Raw genomic sequence first — 17,949 nt, forward strand, 5'->3', positions numbered from 1 at the left:
AGTGACAACTATTTGAGTAGTCCCGCCAGAAATTGGGCTTTAATTATTTTGCATTTACAGGCTTCCTTTGAATTTCATGAATTTCATAAGAGTGTATAGTACCGCCACTGAACGGCATGTGCTGAGGGCACAGGCCAATCTGGGATGACACATTTGCATTTTACCTAGTTTTTCAATTGCAAGCCTCAAATATCATACCTCTAGCTCTGGCATAGGCTTCTGCCAAGGGAGACAACTCATCCATATCGTCAACCATGCAGACTTTCTTGTCTTCGTCTGACATTCCCTGACCACCGATGGCAGCCCCTGAAAATGAACATCACAAGCAATCAGATGAAGACTACTGTCAATGTAAACGATCATTTATATTCTAGGTTCCACTTAGCAGACTCTAAACCTTGTCTGACAAGACTTTGCCATCTTTCAATCTATTATCATAGAACAAAGAAAGGATAACAATTTTAACAAGGGCTGTTTGTAAAACATGCATGCCCACCATATGGGCTGTCAGTTGTAGTGGCAGCCATTGTGTGAATACGTTTTTTGTCACTGTGACCTGACCTTTGACTTAGTGACCTGAAAATAAATAGGGGTCATCTGACAGTCATGATCAATGTACCTATGAAGTTTCATTATCGTAGGCCTAATTATTCTTGAGTTATCATCCGGAAACCATTTTACTATTTCGAGTCACTGTGACCTTGATCTTTGACCTAGTGACCTGAAAATCAATAGGGGTCATCTGCCAGTCATTATCAATGTAACTATAAAGTTTCATGATCCTAGGCCTAAGCATTCTTGAGTTATCTTCCTGAAACCATTTTACTGTTTCCAGTCACTGTGACCTTGACCTTTGACCTAGTGACCTGAAAATCAATAGGGGTAATCTGCCAGTCATTATCAATGTACCTATAAAGTTTCATGATCCTAGGCCTAAGCATTCTTGAGTTATCTTCCTGAAACCATTTTACTGTTTCCAGTCACTGTGACCTTGACCTTTGACCTAGTGACCTAAAAATCAATAGGGGTCATCTGCCAGTCATGATCAATGTTCATATGAAGTTTCATGATCCTAGGCCTAAGCATTCTTAAGTTATCATCCAGAAACCGTTTTACTGTTTCGAGTCACTGTGACCTTGACCTTTGACCTACTGACCTGAAAATCAATAAGGGTCATCTGCCAGTCATGATCCATGCACCTATGAAGTTTCATGATCCTAGGACTAAGCGTTCTTGAGTTATCATCCGAAAACCATCTGGTAGACGAACCGACCGACCGACTTGTGCAAAACAATTTTACCCCTCTTCTTCTTCGATAATAATCTTCTTTCAATATTTTGGTCTAGTTCCTCAATCCTAATTCACTACATATTACATTGCCAACAAGGTGAAAACAGTCAAGGAGACGATTTCAATAGGCTGATTTGAGTAACGACTCATTACCAGTAACTATTCTGGTGTTTCAATTTTGAAGGCAACTGATTTAAGCGCGTGTGTTTTCCCAGATAATCAGCCCAATTTCTTACTATAAAAAGTGTACAAATATTTTTCCAAAATAACTTCCTAAAATTACCTTTTTTTTTTTAAAGTTTTTCTCCATTTTAAAGTCTGCGCATGAAAAAACAAAAACAGTTTCCTAATTTTTGTCAAAAGGACCTTATTTCCCAATCCCATCCCATTTACAAAATAGAGAACAACAAAACACTGCACCTGCCTACACACACTCAACTCACCTACGGGGCTTCATTTAACTCACCTGTGGGGCTACACTCAACTCACCTGTGGGGCTACACTCAACTCACATGCTGGGCTACACTCAACTCACCTGCAGGCTACACCCAACTCACCTGCCAAGCAACACTTAAATCACCTGCGGGGCTACACTCGTCTCACCTGCAGGGCTACACTCCACTCACCTGCAGGGCTACACTCGACTCACCTGCAGGGCTGACATGTTTGAAGGAAGCTGCAGCGGCTGTTCCAGAGGCTGTCTTCAACTCCTTCACCAGCTGCCAGCCATTCAGCGCATCCAGGAGATTGATGAAACCCGGGGAGCCGTTCACCACTGGAAACATAATTTCATTATACTATTTCGAACATTTTACCATAAATCCATAAATATATAACTAGTATGAACATATTTGTTTTATGTAACATTCAGGCTTTGGTTGTCTGACAAAATGGCAAAGATTTTGAGCTCCTTATATAGTGGTGGGGGACATAAACATTATTTTCCAGCAAATTAACAATGAAAATCAAGATAAATCCGGATACCTTTAATGGGCAGTTGCGGTAGCGTGGTGGAGAGCTGTGCGGGTTTCTGATGCGGGTTCATCCCGCATCGCAGAGGCAGATGGGAGATGCCCGCACTGAACTGCCGCCGGAAATAATCCGAGATCATCGCATCGTACTCTGCTGTGTGATTAAAAGCCTTGACAAAAAATTAGAAAGTTTGAAGTTATATCAGGGTTTTCAAAATTCAAAAATTTCAAGAATATAGAATTTCAATATTTGGAAATTTTCTCGCAAAAAGTCCACTAATTGGGTAAAAATAAAAAAACAAGAGGTGTTTGTGAAACACTATGTCCCGCCATATTTCTGACCTTTCACCTTGAAGGATGACCTTGACCTTTTACCACTTAAAATGTGCAGCTCCATCAGATACTCATGCATGCCAAATAAGAAGTTCCGATCTTCAATATTGCAAAATTTATCGCAAATGTTAAAGTTTGACGCAAACAAACCAACAAAAATGTTAATTGTTTTTACATCTTTACAGTCCAGTTGATACCATTAATTGTTAATAAGTTTTTGTTCATTTTAGTTGACAATATGCATATGCATATTTAGTAATAAGAAATTAACAATTTAAATCAAAGTCTATAAATCCATAAATACCATTTTAACATAAACTTGTCATAAAAGATTGTATGAATGTTTCTGCAATCTGTATTCTTTTTTAAAATGTTGAAACTAAATCCACTATATTTCTACAAATTGATCGGTGAATTGCCCAATGCCTAAAGAAGGAAAGATAAAGATGATTGTGTTTATTTTAATTTCTGTTAATAAAACAAAGAAAACTATCGCATGAAAATGAACTATTTCAAAGCATTTAATTGCAAAGTTGAACCTCTTATTAAACAAGATATGTGTTTGTCAGAAACACTATGTCCCCTTTTGCGCCACTTTGAAGCTATATATTTGACCTTTGTCCTTGAAAAATGACCTTGACCTTGACATTTCACCACTCAAAATGTGCAGCTCCATGAGATACACATGCATGCCAAATATCAAGTTGCTGTCTTCAATATTGCAAAAGTTATTGAAAATGTGAAAGTTGGCGCAAACAAACAAACAAACACACAAACAAACCAACAGACAGGGCAAAAACAATATATCCCCCACTATAGTGGTGGGGGACATAAAAATCACAAAATGAAGCTCAATTGATGATTGTCAGCTCAGATCCTACTCAAAAGCACCCGGGATACTCTTAGGAATACAACAATGTATCCTAGAAAACAATACACTGAAAGGAATCTGGCTCTAATCTGGGATGTTTTTTTTATTAACCAGTGTATTTTGATGTGTACTTAAAGAGTACCCAGGGTACTTTTAAGTACAACCTGAGTCAACAATGACCATGTATTGCATTGTAAAAATGAACCACACATAAAATATTCACATACTAAAGGTATCGCTGACGAATATAAAAAACTGGTATTTTTTTCTTGAAGTTCTAATTTCTATTCACCAGCATGTACCTTAACTGCTAGTGCCTGTCTGGTCTCTAGGCTTGTGTCATGATCTTCAGAGCTCTGAAGTTCTTCTAAAACTCTATAGATAGACACACATACCTGGAGTTAACATTTCTACAGACATATCTTGGACATACAATATCAAGCAAAACGTATGATGATTTTGTTGTCATTCTTTGATATTAAGTCTATTTATTGGGAGCTGTATTGCTTTAATATAGGCTAAGATTGATTGAGTTATTTACTTACAAGAGATGTGTTTGTCAGAAATACAATGCCCTCTACTGCGCCGCTTTGATTTATTTATTTTTGTTTTTGATTATATCCCTTTCAAGCCTCTATAACGCTCAAAATCAACAAAAAATGTTTTTGTAAAGTATTTCGTAAAATAAAGTTAACACCTTAACAATCAGTGTTCCTTATAGCAAAAGCCACAATTTCAACGCAAGATATGGAACACTGATTTTAAATTGATTAACTTTATTCTACCAAATATTGAACGAAATTTTCGTTGAATTTGAGCAGTAATGGGGCTTTAAAAATATTACTTCCCTTGTCAAAATGATCTGTACCTGCCAAATGATAAATAGGAATTATCTCCCTTTACAGCTTGTTACTTCCCTTGTATTTGTTTTGTTAACCTTTGACCTTGAAGGATGACCTTGACTTTTCACCACTCAAAATGTGCAGCTCCATGAGATACACATGCATTCCGAATATCAAGTTGCTATCTTCAATATTGCAAAAGTTATGGCCCATGTTAAAGTTTTCGGACAGACGGATGGATGGAGTGACAGACAGTTCAACTGCTCTATGCCACTCTACCAGGGGCATAAAATTTTTCAATATCAACAATTTTGCAATGTGTCATTGCATGGCTTGCAAAGACTTGACTTAATGTGTACTGTTTTTGTGGAAGGTTGGTTTGCATTCTGAAATAAACGTTCCAACTGCCTTACGGAAACTTACCTCCTGTAATCAGAAGGGTCACACACCACCGTTACTCGCGCATGATTCTTTGCAGCTGCTCGGAGAAGGGTCACACCACCTGGAAAAATAAAAGTCACCATGTCTTCTTGTGTTTCGCAGAGAGAATGATATGGTTCAGATATTTGTTTAATGAATTGACAAAATGGGACTTAATACATGTGCCTAAAATGTCATTCGAGACTTGCCTGTGACTTCTGCACTAGCTAAATAGGGGCAACTATTTTCGCTGTTTTGAAATTTTGTGTGCAAAGGAAGTCTCTTCAAAATAAAATCCATTCAAGAAAGAAAGTGTTATCTCAGAGAAGTCTGTGCAAACTGCACCAGCTTATCTTGTGTGACACTTAAGGTACATGCACTAGGCCCCATTTTCTAAGGGCATGGCTAAAATATTTAAAACAAGGGCTGTTTGTAAAACATGCATGCCCCCCATATGGGCTGTCCGTTGTGGTGGCAGCCATTGTGTGAATACGATTTTTGTCACTGTGACCTTGACCTTTGACCTAGTGACCTGAAAATCAATAGGGGTCATCTGCGAGTCACGATCAATGTACCTATGAAGTGTCATGATCCTTGGCAAAAGCATTCTTGAGTTATCATCCGAAAATCATTTTACTATTTCGGGTCACCGTGACCTTGACCTTGTGACCTCAAAATCAATAGGGGTCATCTGCAAGTCATGATCAATCTACTTATGAAGTTTCATGATCCTAGGTGAATGCGTTCTCAAGTTATCATCCGAAAACCATTTTACTATTTCGGGTCACTCTGACCTTGACCTTTGACCTAGTGACCTCAAAATCAATAGGGGTCATCTGCGAGTTATGATCAATCTACCCATGAAGTTTCATGATCCTAGGCGTATGCATTCTTGAGTTATCATCTGGAAACCATTTTACTATTTCGGGTCACCGTGACCTTGACCTTTGACCTAGTGACCTCAAAATCAATAGGGGTCATCTGCAAGTCATGATCAATCTACCCATGAAGTTTCATGATCCTAGGCGTATGCGTTCTTGAGTTATCATTAAAAAAACATGTTACTATTTCGGGTCACCGTGACCTTGACCTTTGACCTAGTGACCTCAAAATCAATAGGGGTCATCTGCGAGTCATGATCAATGTACCTATGAAGTTTCATGATCCTAGGCCCAAGCGTTCTTGAGTTATCGTCTGACAACCACCTGGTGGACGGACCGACAGACCGACATGAGCAAAGCAATATACCCCTCTTCTTCGAAGGGGGGCATAATAAAATTGTAATAAGCTTTCGCGGTTTATCTGAAAATTGAACAAGCAAACGTATAACAAAAGTTAAAGAAGCACAAAAGTTAATCTTATGATATTTCAGCTCATATGGACTGAAATATAAATAAACACATTAGGAGTGGGATTTCTTCTACTTTGAGCAGATTTCTTGTTAACTAGATTGCATCTTAAAAAGTTCTTACATGTATGAATCTGTTAAAACATGAAAAAATTTAATTGACAGGGGAATAATGTTTTTCCTTCACTCTGATGATTTAAAAATCATATCCCAGCACAATTGTTAATATTACGATGGTTTTGCATGTATCTGCCTTTAAATGACTACATGAGATTAGTGCAGCCATTATCAGGAATTACATTTAAACCTTAACCATTTTGCAACTGATCTTGCAGGCTCCTACAGTCAGCTTATTTGATATCATGTTAAACTAGTAATTTAATCATCAATTGGTTACTTATAACAATCCTGTGAGATACAGTACTTTAAAGTGATATTATGAGCATTTTTCACTGTTGAATTGAGCTGAAAACAATTAACAGGTAAAAACACTAAGTTAAAATGTGGTTACTGGCCCATTATCTGCAACTCATCTTGCTACCAGTTCTTTATAAAAATATATTTTATATTTTACGTGACCCACCCAGTCCTGTAAGCCGAAATGATCCGTAACACAAAATAGTGTCTTTTGTCGTATAAACGAATCTGCACTAAAACTAAATTTAGGTTCACATTGTACATGCGTGATCAGTTGTCAAACAAAAGTACGGTTGATATTAAAATGCATTATTTTTCTCTTTCCGGGATATTGTTTTAGTATGTTGATGCTGCATTAACAAATATAAGTGTACATGACAGGGTTCGACATTAACTTTTTTTACAGCAAGACCGTCGGACCAGCTCCTCTTAAAATGTACTAGCCCAAACCTGATGTCTACTAGACCACAAATGACATAGCAAATGAACACAATTGTGTCATGTAACTGTTTAATCAGGATCTATCAGTAAATAATCAGTGAACACCAGATTTTTTTTGATACATAGAGTTAAACAATAAAAGAAAACTTTTTTTGCTTTTCTCTGTCAAATTCAATCCATGGGAACTGACTCGATTTTCCATCTAGGATAAAATTGACGTTTTCGTGTTTCTTCATATTTATGTTTTGTGTCAGTTTAAGCGTCACATTCTTTTTTATTAACTGATTTGTCGGACGAAAACCACTTGAACAAAGCCATTCTTTATATTACATTCTCTTGTCTGCTACGCCAAAATGTTTACATCGACGATACCGATTTTCTATAAAAGTCGTAAAATCATGCTCTACAGTTTTACGACACTGCAGAAAAACATTAATATTCACGACAGCTTGACCAATGAATACAAGCAATTTCTGCAGGAAGCTCTCCTTTGCGTCTAAAAATAGCGATGAATCATGTGAATGCTCCGCGTTTATTTAAATACACTAGTTTTGTTTTAATGTAAATAACGGATACGAGAGTAATTTTACACATTAAAAATAAAAGTTTTCACAGCAGTTAGTTATAGTTATATAAATCAGTATAGATTTTTTATGTATGACCAGTCGGACAAGCTAGCCCGCAGTTTTATTAGCCCGACCACCGATATTACTAGACAATGTCTGTCAGACGTGCCTTAGTGTCGAACCCTGTATGAAGTGAAAACACCAAACATAAACAATGGTTGCAATAGACACCTATAAACTGTTAGATGCCCATAATATCACTTTAACTATCAACCCTCTCCAGTTTTTGCTACCAACCAATGTCAATCTGTTCCACAGCTTCAGGTACAAACACGTCGGGCTTGGCAATGGTCTTAGCAAATGGGTACAAGTTGTTGACAACTATCCTGGAAAACATAATATCCAAATAAATGTGTTCATTGATTTTGGCTGCATATCCCTGCATTGTAAAATCCTAACAACATAAGGCATATTTAACAAAAATGTGTAGCATTTTTAAGTTCAGGATGTCGTACAAAATAGTATCAATATTAAGTTTACTATAATTTTTTTATAAAAAGCTTGTTATACTATCAAACTATTTTTTGCATACTTTTTTGCAATACAACCAATTGAGCATATGTGTATCATATTATAAGAGGCCAGGGCTCAACATTAATGGTTGTCCTATTGCCCCTGGCAAGTAAACGTTGGGTCCGGGCAAGTTATTTTATAATCTAGTTGCCCGCCTGGGCAAGTGCAAAAAAGAACAAAGTGCGTTAAATTTGGACTATTATTAGACTTTAAATTTCTGTAATAATTTTGTTAAATATGCAAAAATATAAGGTTTCATGGTGTATCATTTTGATCTTTATTAAAAAATATGAGGTTTACAGGATAAGTCATGTTTGGGCAAGTGGTTTTTTCGTTCAGGGCAAGTAGATTTTCTAAGTACTTGCCTGGCAGGGCAAGTTGGTTTTTAGGTTAATGTTGAGCCCCGAGAGGCTTAAAATATTTTGAGAAACTGGGACCAAACATTTGATGCAATTTAGCTTAAAGAAAAAAGTTTTGACTTATATAAACAACTTTGTGACTTTGACCATGACCCTACCAACCTGGATCTTATATTTTACACTCAGCTTAATAATGGAGAACACTTGTGGACAGTTATTATAGAATCCTTTGATGCATACCGTAATTACTCAAAGTTTTCAGACATTTAAATACATATTATCTTTTTGGTGTCCAAAAATTTATACACTAAACATATTTAAAAAGTACAAGTGTCCAAAGATTTATCAGGGCCCTCAATCTATCAAATCTGCGGCCGAATTTCGGCCGCATTCCCCCACCTGAAAAGTATACTTTTTTCCCCTTTGGGGAGGTAAAATTCCCGCTGAAATAAGAAAAAAAAAAAAAAAAAAAAATTTAATATGAAGATGTGTCTCATGAGTATTATATCTCAATTCTATTTCAATTTAATCTTGTCAAACATACTAAAACTAAACAATTATAAAATGAAATGAATATAGTGCAAACATGTACATGTACTAATGAAAGAGTAAGAAAAAAAACTCCACCAAAAGCTAAACACCGCGAAAATTCCCCCTCATGAGAGTAGCGACCCGCTTCCCCTAAAATGGATTAAGGGCCCTGGATATGTTTGTTTGAAATAAAGTCAATTAATAACTGTGCAATAATTGTATTGTGTTGAACTCTCCTTTGTTTGCTTTAAATAAGATGCAACTTCACTTATTTGCAATCTCTTACCTAAAATGGTATATAAACACGTTATAAAAAAAACAACCATAATGCTTCATGAATGTGATATCATTTCTGTTGGGTGAAACCATTGTTTATTACTGGTATACATGGTTATCTACCAAATATAACAATTGTAATGGTAAATTGCCCTCAGGGCATTTTATCAAAGGTTTTATAACCTTAATCCGGTCGTAAAACTCCATGATCGTAGGGTTCCAGAGAAGTGAAAAACAGGACAAAAAAACTAATAAAATAGCGCAGTTAAATGTACTGTCCGAAAAAATGGAGTCATTAATTATGGCCGTAAATACGTGTGTCCGAAAATATTGAGTCACAAAAAATAATTATTTTGGCTAAAAAAGGTGGTGTCCGAAAACTTAAGAGCTATTACAGTAGTTAAAGAACGACTTAATAATGAAAAATTCATCAAATTTGTGACCTTTGACCTCAATGTATGACCTTGACCTTAGCCCCTAGGATTATGGGTGTCGTTTAAGACGCAACCCAGATGATTGTGAACAACTTTTGCAAGTTTCATGGCTCTGGCTCATGTGTACATCAAGATACAGCTCTACGCTTAAATTAAAAAGCATTTTTTAAGATACAAAGGGCCATGACCTTAACCTCTAGGATTATAAGTGTTGAATGTGAAGCACCCCCAGAAGATTGCGAACAACTATGGCAAGTTTCATGGCTCTGGCTCATGTGTTAATGGAGATAAAGCTCTAAGCTTATATTAAAAAGCATTTTTTCAAGATACAAAGGGCCATAACTCTGTTATTAACAGATATCTCTCCGCCTATGGCGGGGGATAATCATACCAAGTTTCAATGAAATCCGCCAAAGCACTTCCAAGATATGGCTCGGACACAAAAGTGCCGGACGGAAGGACAGAAAGACTGACGGACGTACGGCTATACAACGCCAAAACAATATTCCTTCGCCTATGCCGGGGAATAAAAAGCATTTTTTCGAGATACAAAGGGCCATGACCTTAGCCCCTAGGATTATGGGTGATGAATGTGAAGCACCCCCAGATGATTGAGAACAACTATGGCAAGTTTCATGGCTCTGGCTCATGTGTTAATGGAGATAAAGCTCTAAGCATATATTAAAAAGCATACTTTCAAGATACAAAGGGCCATAACTCTGTTATTAACTGATGGTGTACAATTCCATTTGGCGTGCATCATCCTCTTATCCATATAAATGCTAATACACTGTAACTCCAAAATAGTGCGGTCCGTTATAACGCTGAATCCAATATAACGCGAGGGGTGCTTGGATCCAATTTTTTCTCCAACCTTCCATTTCTGATTCAAATCCATGTTATGCAACTTCATTTATTTTCAGAAAATTCAAAGAAGGCAGCGATCACAGCTTGCTTTATCTGTCCGTTTAACTGATTTTAATCTATTAGATGTTTAACAACCCTCGACTGCTTATTGGTGTTAATCTGTTGTGTAATGTCAATTAAGTGTGTATTACATGTATTCCCTATCAGAGCGGTTCAGTGCGCTTATTTCAATAAGGTAAGTGCAAGCAGAATAATAATTAAATTAAAGTTATTCAAAACAATTACCTGTGTATGTATTTATCGTGTATTGTATTTCATTGTATAAACTATGGCTGTGTGTGTTATCGTTTATTATATGCTATACATGCTTGATAAGTATTGTGTATGTTTAATTTTTCAGTACGTATACGAAAAATAAATTAAATTATCCTGACGATTAATTTATATGCTAACGCAGTGTAATTGTTAACAGAGATTCACTTAAATTTTTGCCCGTTATCAGAAAGTCCACAGAAAGCACGTTTTTTACATGCTGCGTATGATGCAATAAAACATTTCTGTGTACATGTATCGTATTGCATTCCATCTAAATCTAAATTCGCTTGTCCAATGAAAGCTGTGTCCCATAATGCTCTGTATTATTTTTCTGAAAAATGGCCTTGGCATATGGATTTGTTTATGAAATTTGTAAACATATTTCTTGTCATAAATGTTTAAGATTATCTTTTCGTGATGTAATTATATTGGATTATCAGAAAAATGTGCACATTAGAAAAGCCGTATGTACTGTATCCTGTTATTGTTTGATTCGGTTTATATGCATGTATTTGCGGATGACAACACAGCATGACAATACACAGGACCTATATTAAAGGCTATACTATACCTGTTTTTATAGCCCCCTTAAATAAATAAGCTCAAACCTTATTACGCTGACTGTATATAACGCTGTTGCCTGGCTTGGATCCCGTCATCCGCGTCATATTGGAGTTATACCAAGTTTCAATGAAATCTGCCAATGCACTTCCAAGATATGGCTCCGGACACAAAAGTGCCGGACGGAAAGAAGGGACAGACAGACAACGCCAAAACAATATTATCCCTCCGCCTATGGATTTTGCTAAGGAACTAGTGCTCTAAAAAATGTTAAATAACAACTTAATTAGACACCTATCTAGCGCAATGTCAAGGTCATTCATAAAGGATTTTTCAAGGTCATGTACCTAATCATCTGAAAACCCTGGTCTGTCAAATCTTTCATATCTTCCTCAGTAGAACAAGCGAGAATTCCTGAAAAGTGAAATCACAGAATTTAGTTTGGTTTCTATTGTAGTCAAAATACACACACAGGCTGTGTCTGAAAAAAAAATCCTATGACATAAACCGAGGTAATCTGTTCAATTTAGAAGATTATAGAATTCAATGTGCAATATTTTCACAAGCAACATAGTCCCATTTTAAAATATTTATTTTTGATGATCACGAGTGAAGAGGCTTATCGAAGAATACAAACTCCTAAAAAAAAGCTTCCATAAGTACTGGAAGTTCTGGCTAAAGGTGTCTTGATTTAGATAACAAATGTATATGTTTAACAGTTAAAAAAATAAAATATGTTTATTTTCAAGTTCAATATCAAAGATGTCAGTTATTTGCAATTTGTTTAATCAACCCTATTCCTCTTAGATACATGTTTAATTTTAATGTAATCATTTAGTTTCAACAGAAAAGTAAAGCAGCAATGATTAGTATCAGGTACACATTCTATTTCACCCTATTTCGCCAAAATATTATCTGGGGCACTGAGCAGTGCTCCAGCTAGGATTTGAAAAGGGCAGGGGGGCTTTTTTGTCAAAAGGGCACTTTGGACACGCAGTATATTGTGAAAAGGGCACTTTTGAGCGTAGCAATTTTAAGTGTTGAATGATTGGTGAAAAGATCTTCTTAAATTCCACTTCTCGCCAAATTTGTCGCGAAATGCCCACCTTTAAGGGTCCCAACCCCAATCCCCCAAAGTGTAGCAAGGGCCCTGAAAGAAAGACTTTTCTAACTAAAAGTGCCCTTTAGGCGGACAGTTTACCTCCATGCACTGCTGGGTGTAGAGTTTTCACACGTCCACCTAACATTTCAGGAGCTCCAGTAATATCAGACACGTCACTGTGAACGTAAAATATGAACTGTGCGTTTAACCCTTTGCATGTTGGGAAATTTGTCGTCTGCTTAACTGTTGTCTGCTGAATTTCTAAAATTAGCATTTTTTATATTTTTTTTAAAGAATACTATGAGAATAGCAAACGGTTTGGATCCTGATGTGACGCCACGTTCTGTGGCGTCTCATCTGGATCCAAACTGTTTGCAAAGGCCTTCAAAATTTGGTTCCAGCACTGAAAAGAGTTAATGCCCAATATCTTTTGATTTGTATAAAGTACAAGTAGATCCATACAATTGGATGCCTAGAAATTCAATGTTTACATTCAATCTTCTATTGCTTCAAACAACACAAATACAAGGACCAATAACTTTGAAGAAAACAATCTTTAAACAATGGTTGTTGGAGCTACATAATGTAACAGCTCGTTTTTATATGACTGGGACCTATTGCATTGGGTTGCGCCGTTTTGACACAAAGTGGGAAATTTTTAGCATTTTTTTCAAGCAAATACTATAACATTTAGAATAAACATGTTTTAACAATATATTCCAAGGTTTAACATTGATTGTTTTGGCCAAATTGGGAGATGTATCGGCAAGAAACAAATTCAGAAAGTTCAAACAAGGGACACAATTGTCACAAAACCAGGTTTTCAATTTTAAAAAAAGTTGGATAAAGGGACACAATTCAAAATGTGCATTGTTACTGTTCCTAGTTACACCCAAATTTGAACAAAAAAACAAAACACTGCCATGAAATACCAAAGGAAACAAGAGCTGTGTTTGTGAAACACAATGCCCCCAATGCATGCCAAATATCAAGTTGCTATCTTCAATATTGCAAAAGTTATGACCAAGGTTAAAGTTTAGGGACAGCCACATATATAGACAGACACATACAATGACAAACAGACACACCAATGGCCAAAAACAATATATCCCCATCATTTAATCCAGGGGCATAGAAACCATCGACCACTATACCCAGTGTGTTTTTTTCACCATTGTTGGTAAGCTACATGTAGGTCCTGTTGGATTGGAAAAAAATGCATATTAAATTTTTCACTTTAATTGGAACAAGGGACAAAATTGTCACAAAACCAGGATTTCATTGTGAAAAAAAATCTAATAAAGGGAGACAACTCAAACTGAACTTTTGAAATGAAAAAACAAAATTAACCCCCTTTGTAAGTTTGTTTTAAAATAAATCTATTTTTAGTCGTGGCGACCTTGACATTGGAGATATTGACGTGATTCTTTCGTGCGACACACCGTCCCATGATGGTGAACAAATGTGCCAAATGATTTTAAAATCTCATAATGAATGACATAGTTATAGCCCAGACAAGCTTATTTATGGCTATTTTTTACCTTTGAACTCAAAGTGTGACCTTGACCTTGGAGATATTGACGTAATTTTTTCGCGCGACACACCGTCTAATGATGTTTAACAAATGTGCCAAATGATTTTAAAATCTCACAATGAACGACAAAGTTATGGCCCGGACAAGCTTGTTCCGCCAGCCCGCCAGCCAGCCAGCCCGCCAGCCAGCCAGCTAGCCCGCCCGCATTCGCCAATCTAATAACCAGTTTTTTCCTTCGGAAAACCTGGTTAAAAAATAAGTGTAATTGTTGTTCAGCTAACAAATGCTTTCAAATTTAGAATGAAAGTGATTTCAATATTACATTTACTACTGTTCAACTTATAAAGCATGATGGGAGATGAAATAATTACTTATTTTAATTTGTATGTGCCATTTGGGATAAATATACACTCTTTTCAATTGGGAATGATCCTTCTACAGGGTCCAATTTTGAAAGAAACAAGAGATGTGTTTGTCAGAAACACAATGCCCCCTACTGTGCCGCTTTGATGTAAGTTTAGTTTTTTTATTATATCCCTTAAATAAATAGTACCTCCCTTGTAACAAGGGCTGTTTGTAAAACAAGCATGACCCCATATGAGCTCTCCCTTGTAGTGACAGCCATTGTGTGAATATGTTTTTCTGTAACTGTGACCTTCACCTTTGACCTTAAGACCTGAAAATCAATAGGGGTCATCTGCCAGTCATGATCAATGTACCTATGAAGTTTCATGATCCTAGCCATAAGCGTTCTTGAGTTATCATCCGGAAACCATTTTACTATTTCGCTCCACCGTGACCTTGACCTTTGACCTAGTGACCTGAAAATCAATAGGGGTCATCTGCGAGTCATGATCAATTTACATTATGAAGTTTCATGATCCTAGGCATAAGCGTTCTTGAGTTATTATCCAGAAACCATTTTACTATTTCGGGTCACCCTGACCTTGACCTTTGACCTAGTGACCTGAAAATCAATAGGGGTCATCTGCCAGCCATTATCAATCTACCTACGAAGTTTCATGATCCTAGGCATAATTTAGCGTTCTTGAGTTATCATCCGAAAACCATTTTACTATTTTGGGTCACTGTGACCTTGACCTTTGACCTAGTGACCTGAAAATCAATAGGGGTCAACTGCAAGTCATGATCAATCTACCTATCAAGTTTCATGATCCCAGGCCTAAGCGTTCTTGAGTTATCATCCGGAAACCATTTTACTATTTCGGGTCACCGTGACCTTGACCATTGACCTAGTGACCTCAAAATCAATTGGGGTCATCTGCGAGTCATGATCAATGTACCTATGAAGTTTCATGATCCTAGCCCCAAGCGTTCTTGAGTTATCATCCGGAAACCACCTGGTGGACCGACCGACCGACATACCGACCACATGTGCAAAGCAATATACCCCCTCTTCTTCGAAGGGGGGCATAAAAATGATCTGTACCTGCCAAATAATTATTAGAAATTATCTCTCTTTAAAGGTTGTTACTTCCCTTGGATTTGTTTTTTTGACCTTTGGCATTGAAGGATGACGATGACCTTTCACCACTCAAAATGTGCAGCTCCATGAGATATACATGCAAGCCAAGTATTAAGTTGCTTATAACCTTCTTAAGAAGAAGCTAGTGCAAAAGTTATAAGCAATGTTTAAGTTTTCGGACGGACTGACAGACAGACAGACGGACTGACGGACAGTTCAACTGCTATATGCCACCCTACTGGGGCATAAAAACACACTGCATACCTGACTTGAAGACCAGCTTCTCTTAGAGCCTTGGCTGTGCCCCCAGAGGCAACCAGTTTGAATCCCTGCACACTCAGGTCCGTAGCAAACTCAAGAAGCCCAGTCTTGTCTGAGACACTCAACAATGCTGGAAGTGGAAGACAACAATGCAATGTTAATTAACTCCATATTTTCAGAAGTTTCAGTCTCAGACCTAGTCACATATAACTTACAGAGCTGCCAACTGATCCAATATCAGAGTTCTTGGTTACACGTAATTTGGTATATTTGTACTCATTATTTTACAAAACTTCTACAAACGACAAACTATGCAACTTTGAGTTGTGATAGATGTGAAATTTAGGAAAAACCATAATGGCATGTGTTATTGTGCTCTACCTAGAGAACATGGTCTCCTGGAAGAGATAGCATAGCTTGTTACTATGTTAATTGATGGTAAAATGCCTTCAGTGTTTTTTAACCTTTTTTGGATTTGGGCAGGGTCCCTTTGAATTGCGAAAAAATCTCATTATTTTGAGTAAATTTGGGAAATTATTGTTGCCGATTTTTTTATGAAAAATACTTAAAATTATGAATACAAGTGATTTCAATATTATATTAATCAGCGCTTCTTTTAATGGATGCTCGGGCGTAATTTCTCGGGCGTAAATTACGCCCAAAAACAGCAGTTGTTCATCCGTTTCACAAATGGTGTAAGTCATTTGGACATTCGATAATACGCATGCAATCTGTTCTAATAAATGGGACTTACAAATCAACATTGTACATGTTAATCTGATCATTCACTCCGTTAACTCCGCTCTAAATTGCCATAAAAGCGACATGAGGTAATAGACCATCTAATGATAAGAGATATCAGAGTATCGAATAATAAAGTCACATTACACAGCCATGTATGCTGACGCTGATGCACCACGAGAAATTTTTGGTAACTTACCAGTCGCCAAACTGTGCTGTTCAGCGTCCAATCGGTAACGAAAATGTGTATAACGGCGGGGTTAACTGGCGATCATTATTTTTTATTGACGTCAGTATTGAAGTTAGTGTTTATAGCAGATTGATTTACAAGGAATCACATTTTTAAAATTAACGTAATATCCAACAGTACATGTATAATTAAACGGTACATGAAAGACGGTATAGGGCATCATCATCACATCTTTTTACCGTAAACAATTACTCAAACAACATTGTTCCTTATGAGAAGGTAAATGCAAATGGTGAGCAATTAATTACGTATGGAGAGTAAGTTGTGAAAACAATACCCGTTTCAAATTTTATGCGGTAACAATTTATTTCATCATGTCCATTTATAGAACTGAATTGCACAATTTTTCTTCAGCCACTTGATTACATGTATATAATTAGGTCTCTTTGAGCGCATATGCACCAGGGCCCTCACACTACTTTGGGGGAAGGGGTCCGCAGCACTTAGGAGGGGGAATTTTCGCGGCGTTTCCCTTTTTGGGGGATTTTTTTACTTACTCTCTCATTATTTCATTTGTACATGTTTGCACTATATCCATTGCATTTTTCATAATTTAGTATGTTTGAAAAGATTAAATTGAAAAAGAATTGAGATATAATAATCATGAGACACATGTTTCTATTAAAAAAAAATAAAAAATAAAATATTTTTTTTTTTTTTTAGGGGGAATTTTTCCCCCAAAAAGGGGAAAAAAGTATACTTTTCAGGTGGGGGACTGCCACCGAAATTCGGCGGCAGATTTGATAGATTGAGGGCCATGTGCACCATTCACTATGCCATGAAAAATCCATGGAAAGCATGCGTGTTAAATACTGCCATGTGCTGTAACTAAATATAGAGTGCAACACAGTACTTGTAGTATTTTAGAATGAAAACAAGAAACCGTCAGAGACGGGTGATGCTCCTCAATGTTTTTTTTTGTCACATTATTGCACTATATATTAAGATAACAGGAAACGTCTTGAGGACACAGTAGTTGGGGGGACAAGAATTTTTTTATAGAAAATTTCAAAGGGCCATAACTCTGTGAAAAATCATCCGACCAGAACCTGCTGATAATATGCACATCTCCTCTTGGTAGTGAAGCTTCCCATAAAGTTTCATTGAATTCCGGTCATTAGTTGCTGAGAAATAGCCCGGACAATAATTGCACCATATGT

The 17,949-nt window shown here is 36.8% G+C and overlaps 2 protein-coding genes across 2 annotated transcripts in view; one reads left to right on the top strand and one right to left on the bottom strand.

Annotated features, from left to right (window-relative positions):
* The window catches only part of LOC127860914 (uncharacterized protein KIAA1958 homolog), a 217,918-nt gene that overhangs the window by 116,656 nt on the left and 83,313 nt on the right, over window positions 1–17,949 (top strand). The gene's annotated exons all lie outside the window — the stretch shown is intronic.
* Window positions 1–17,949, bottom strand: part of LOC127860913 (bifunctional purine biosynthesis protein ATIC-like) — an 81,463-nt gene that overhangs the window by 24,888 nt on the left and 38,626 nt on the right. Inside the window, exons 2-10 of the mRNA XM_052399226.1 lie at window positions 15,802–15,928; window positions 12,617–12,693; window positions 11,763–11,829; window positions 7,797–7,885; window positions 4,731–4,809; window positions 3,768–3,840; window positions 2,275–2,431; window positions 1,940–2,065; window positions 199–306 (exon numbers count right to left, since the gene is read on the bottom strand). Coding sequence (XP_052255186.1) covers window positions 199–306; window positions 1,940–2,065; window positions 2,275–2,431; window positions 3,768–3,840; window positions 4,731–4,809; window positions 7,797–7,885; window positions 11,763–11,829; window positions 12,617–12,693; window positions 15,802–15,928 — 903 coding nt within the window. The remainder of the gene's footprint in view (window positions 1–198; window positions 307–1,939; window positions 2,066–2,274; window positions 2,432–3,767; window positions 3,841–4,730; window positions 4,810–7,796; window positions 7,886–11,762; window positions 11,830–12,616; window positions 12,694–15,801; window positions 15,929–17,949) is intronic.

This window comes from Dreissena polymorpha, chromosome 15 (genome assembly GCF_020536995.1).
Source record: "Dreissena polymorpha isolate Duluth1 chromosome 15, UMN_Dpol_1.0, whole genome shotgun sequence".
Lineage (NCBI taxonomy): Eukaryota > Metazoa > Mollusca > Bivalvia > Myida > Dreissenidae > Dreissena > Dreissena polymorpha.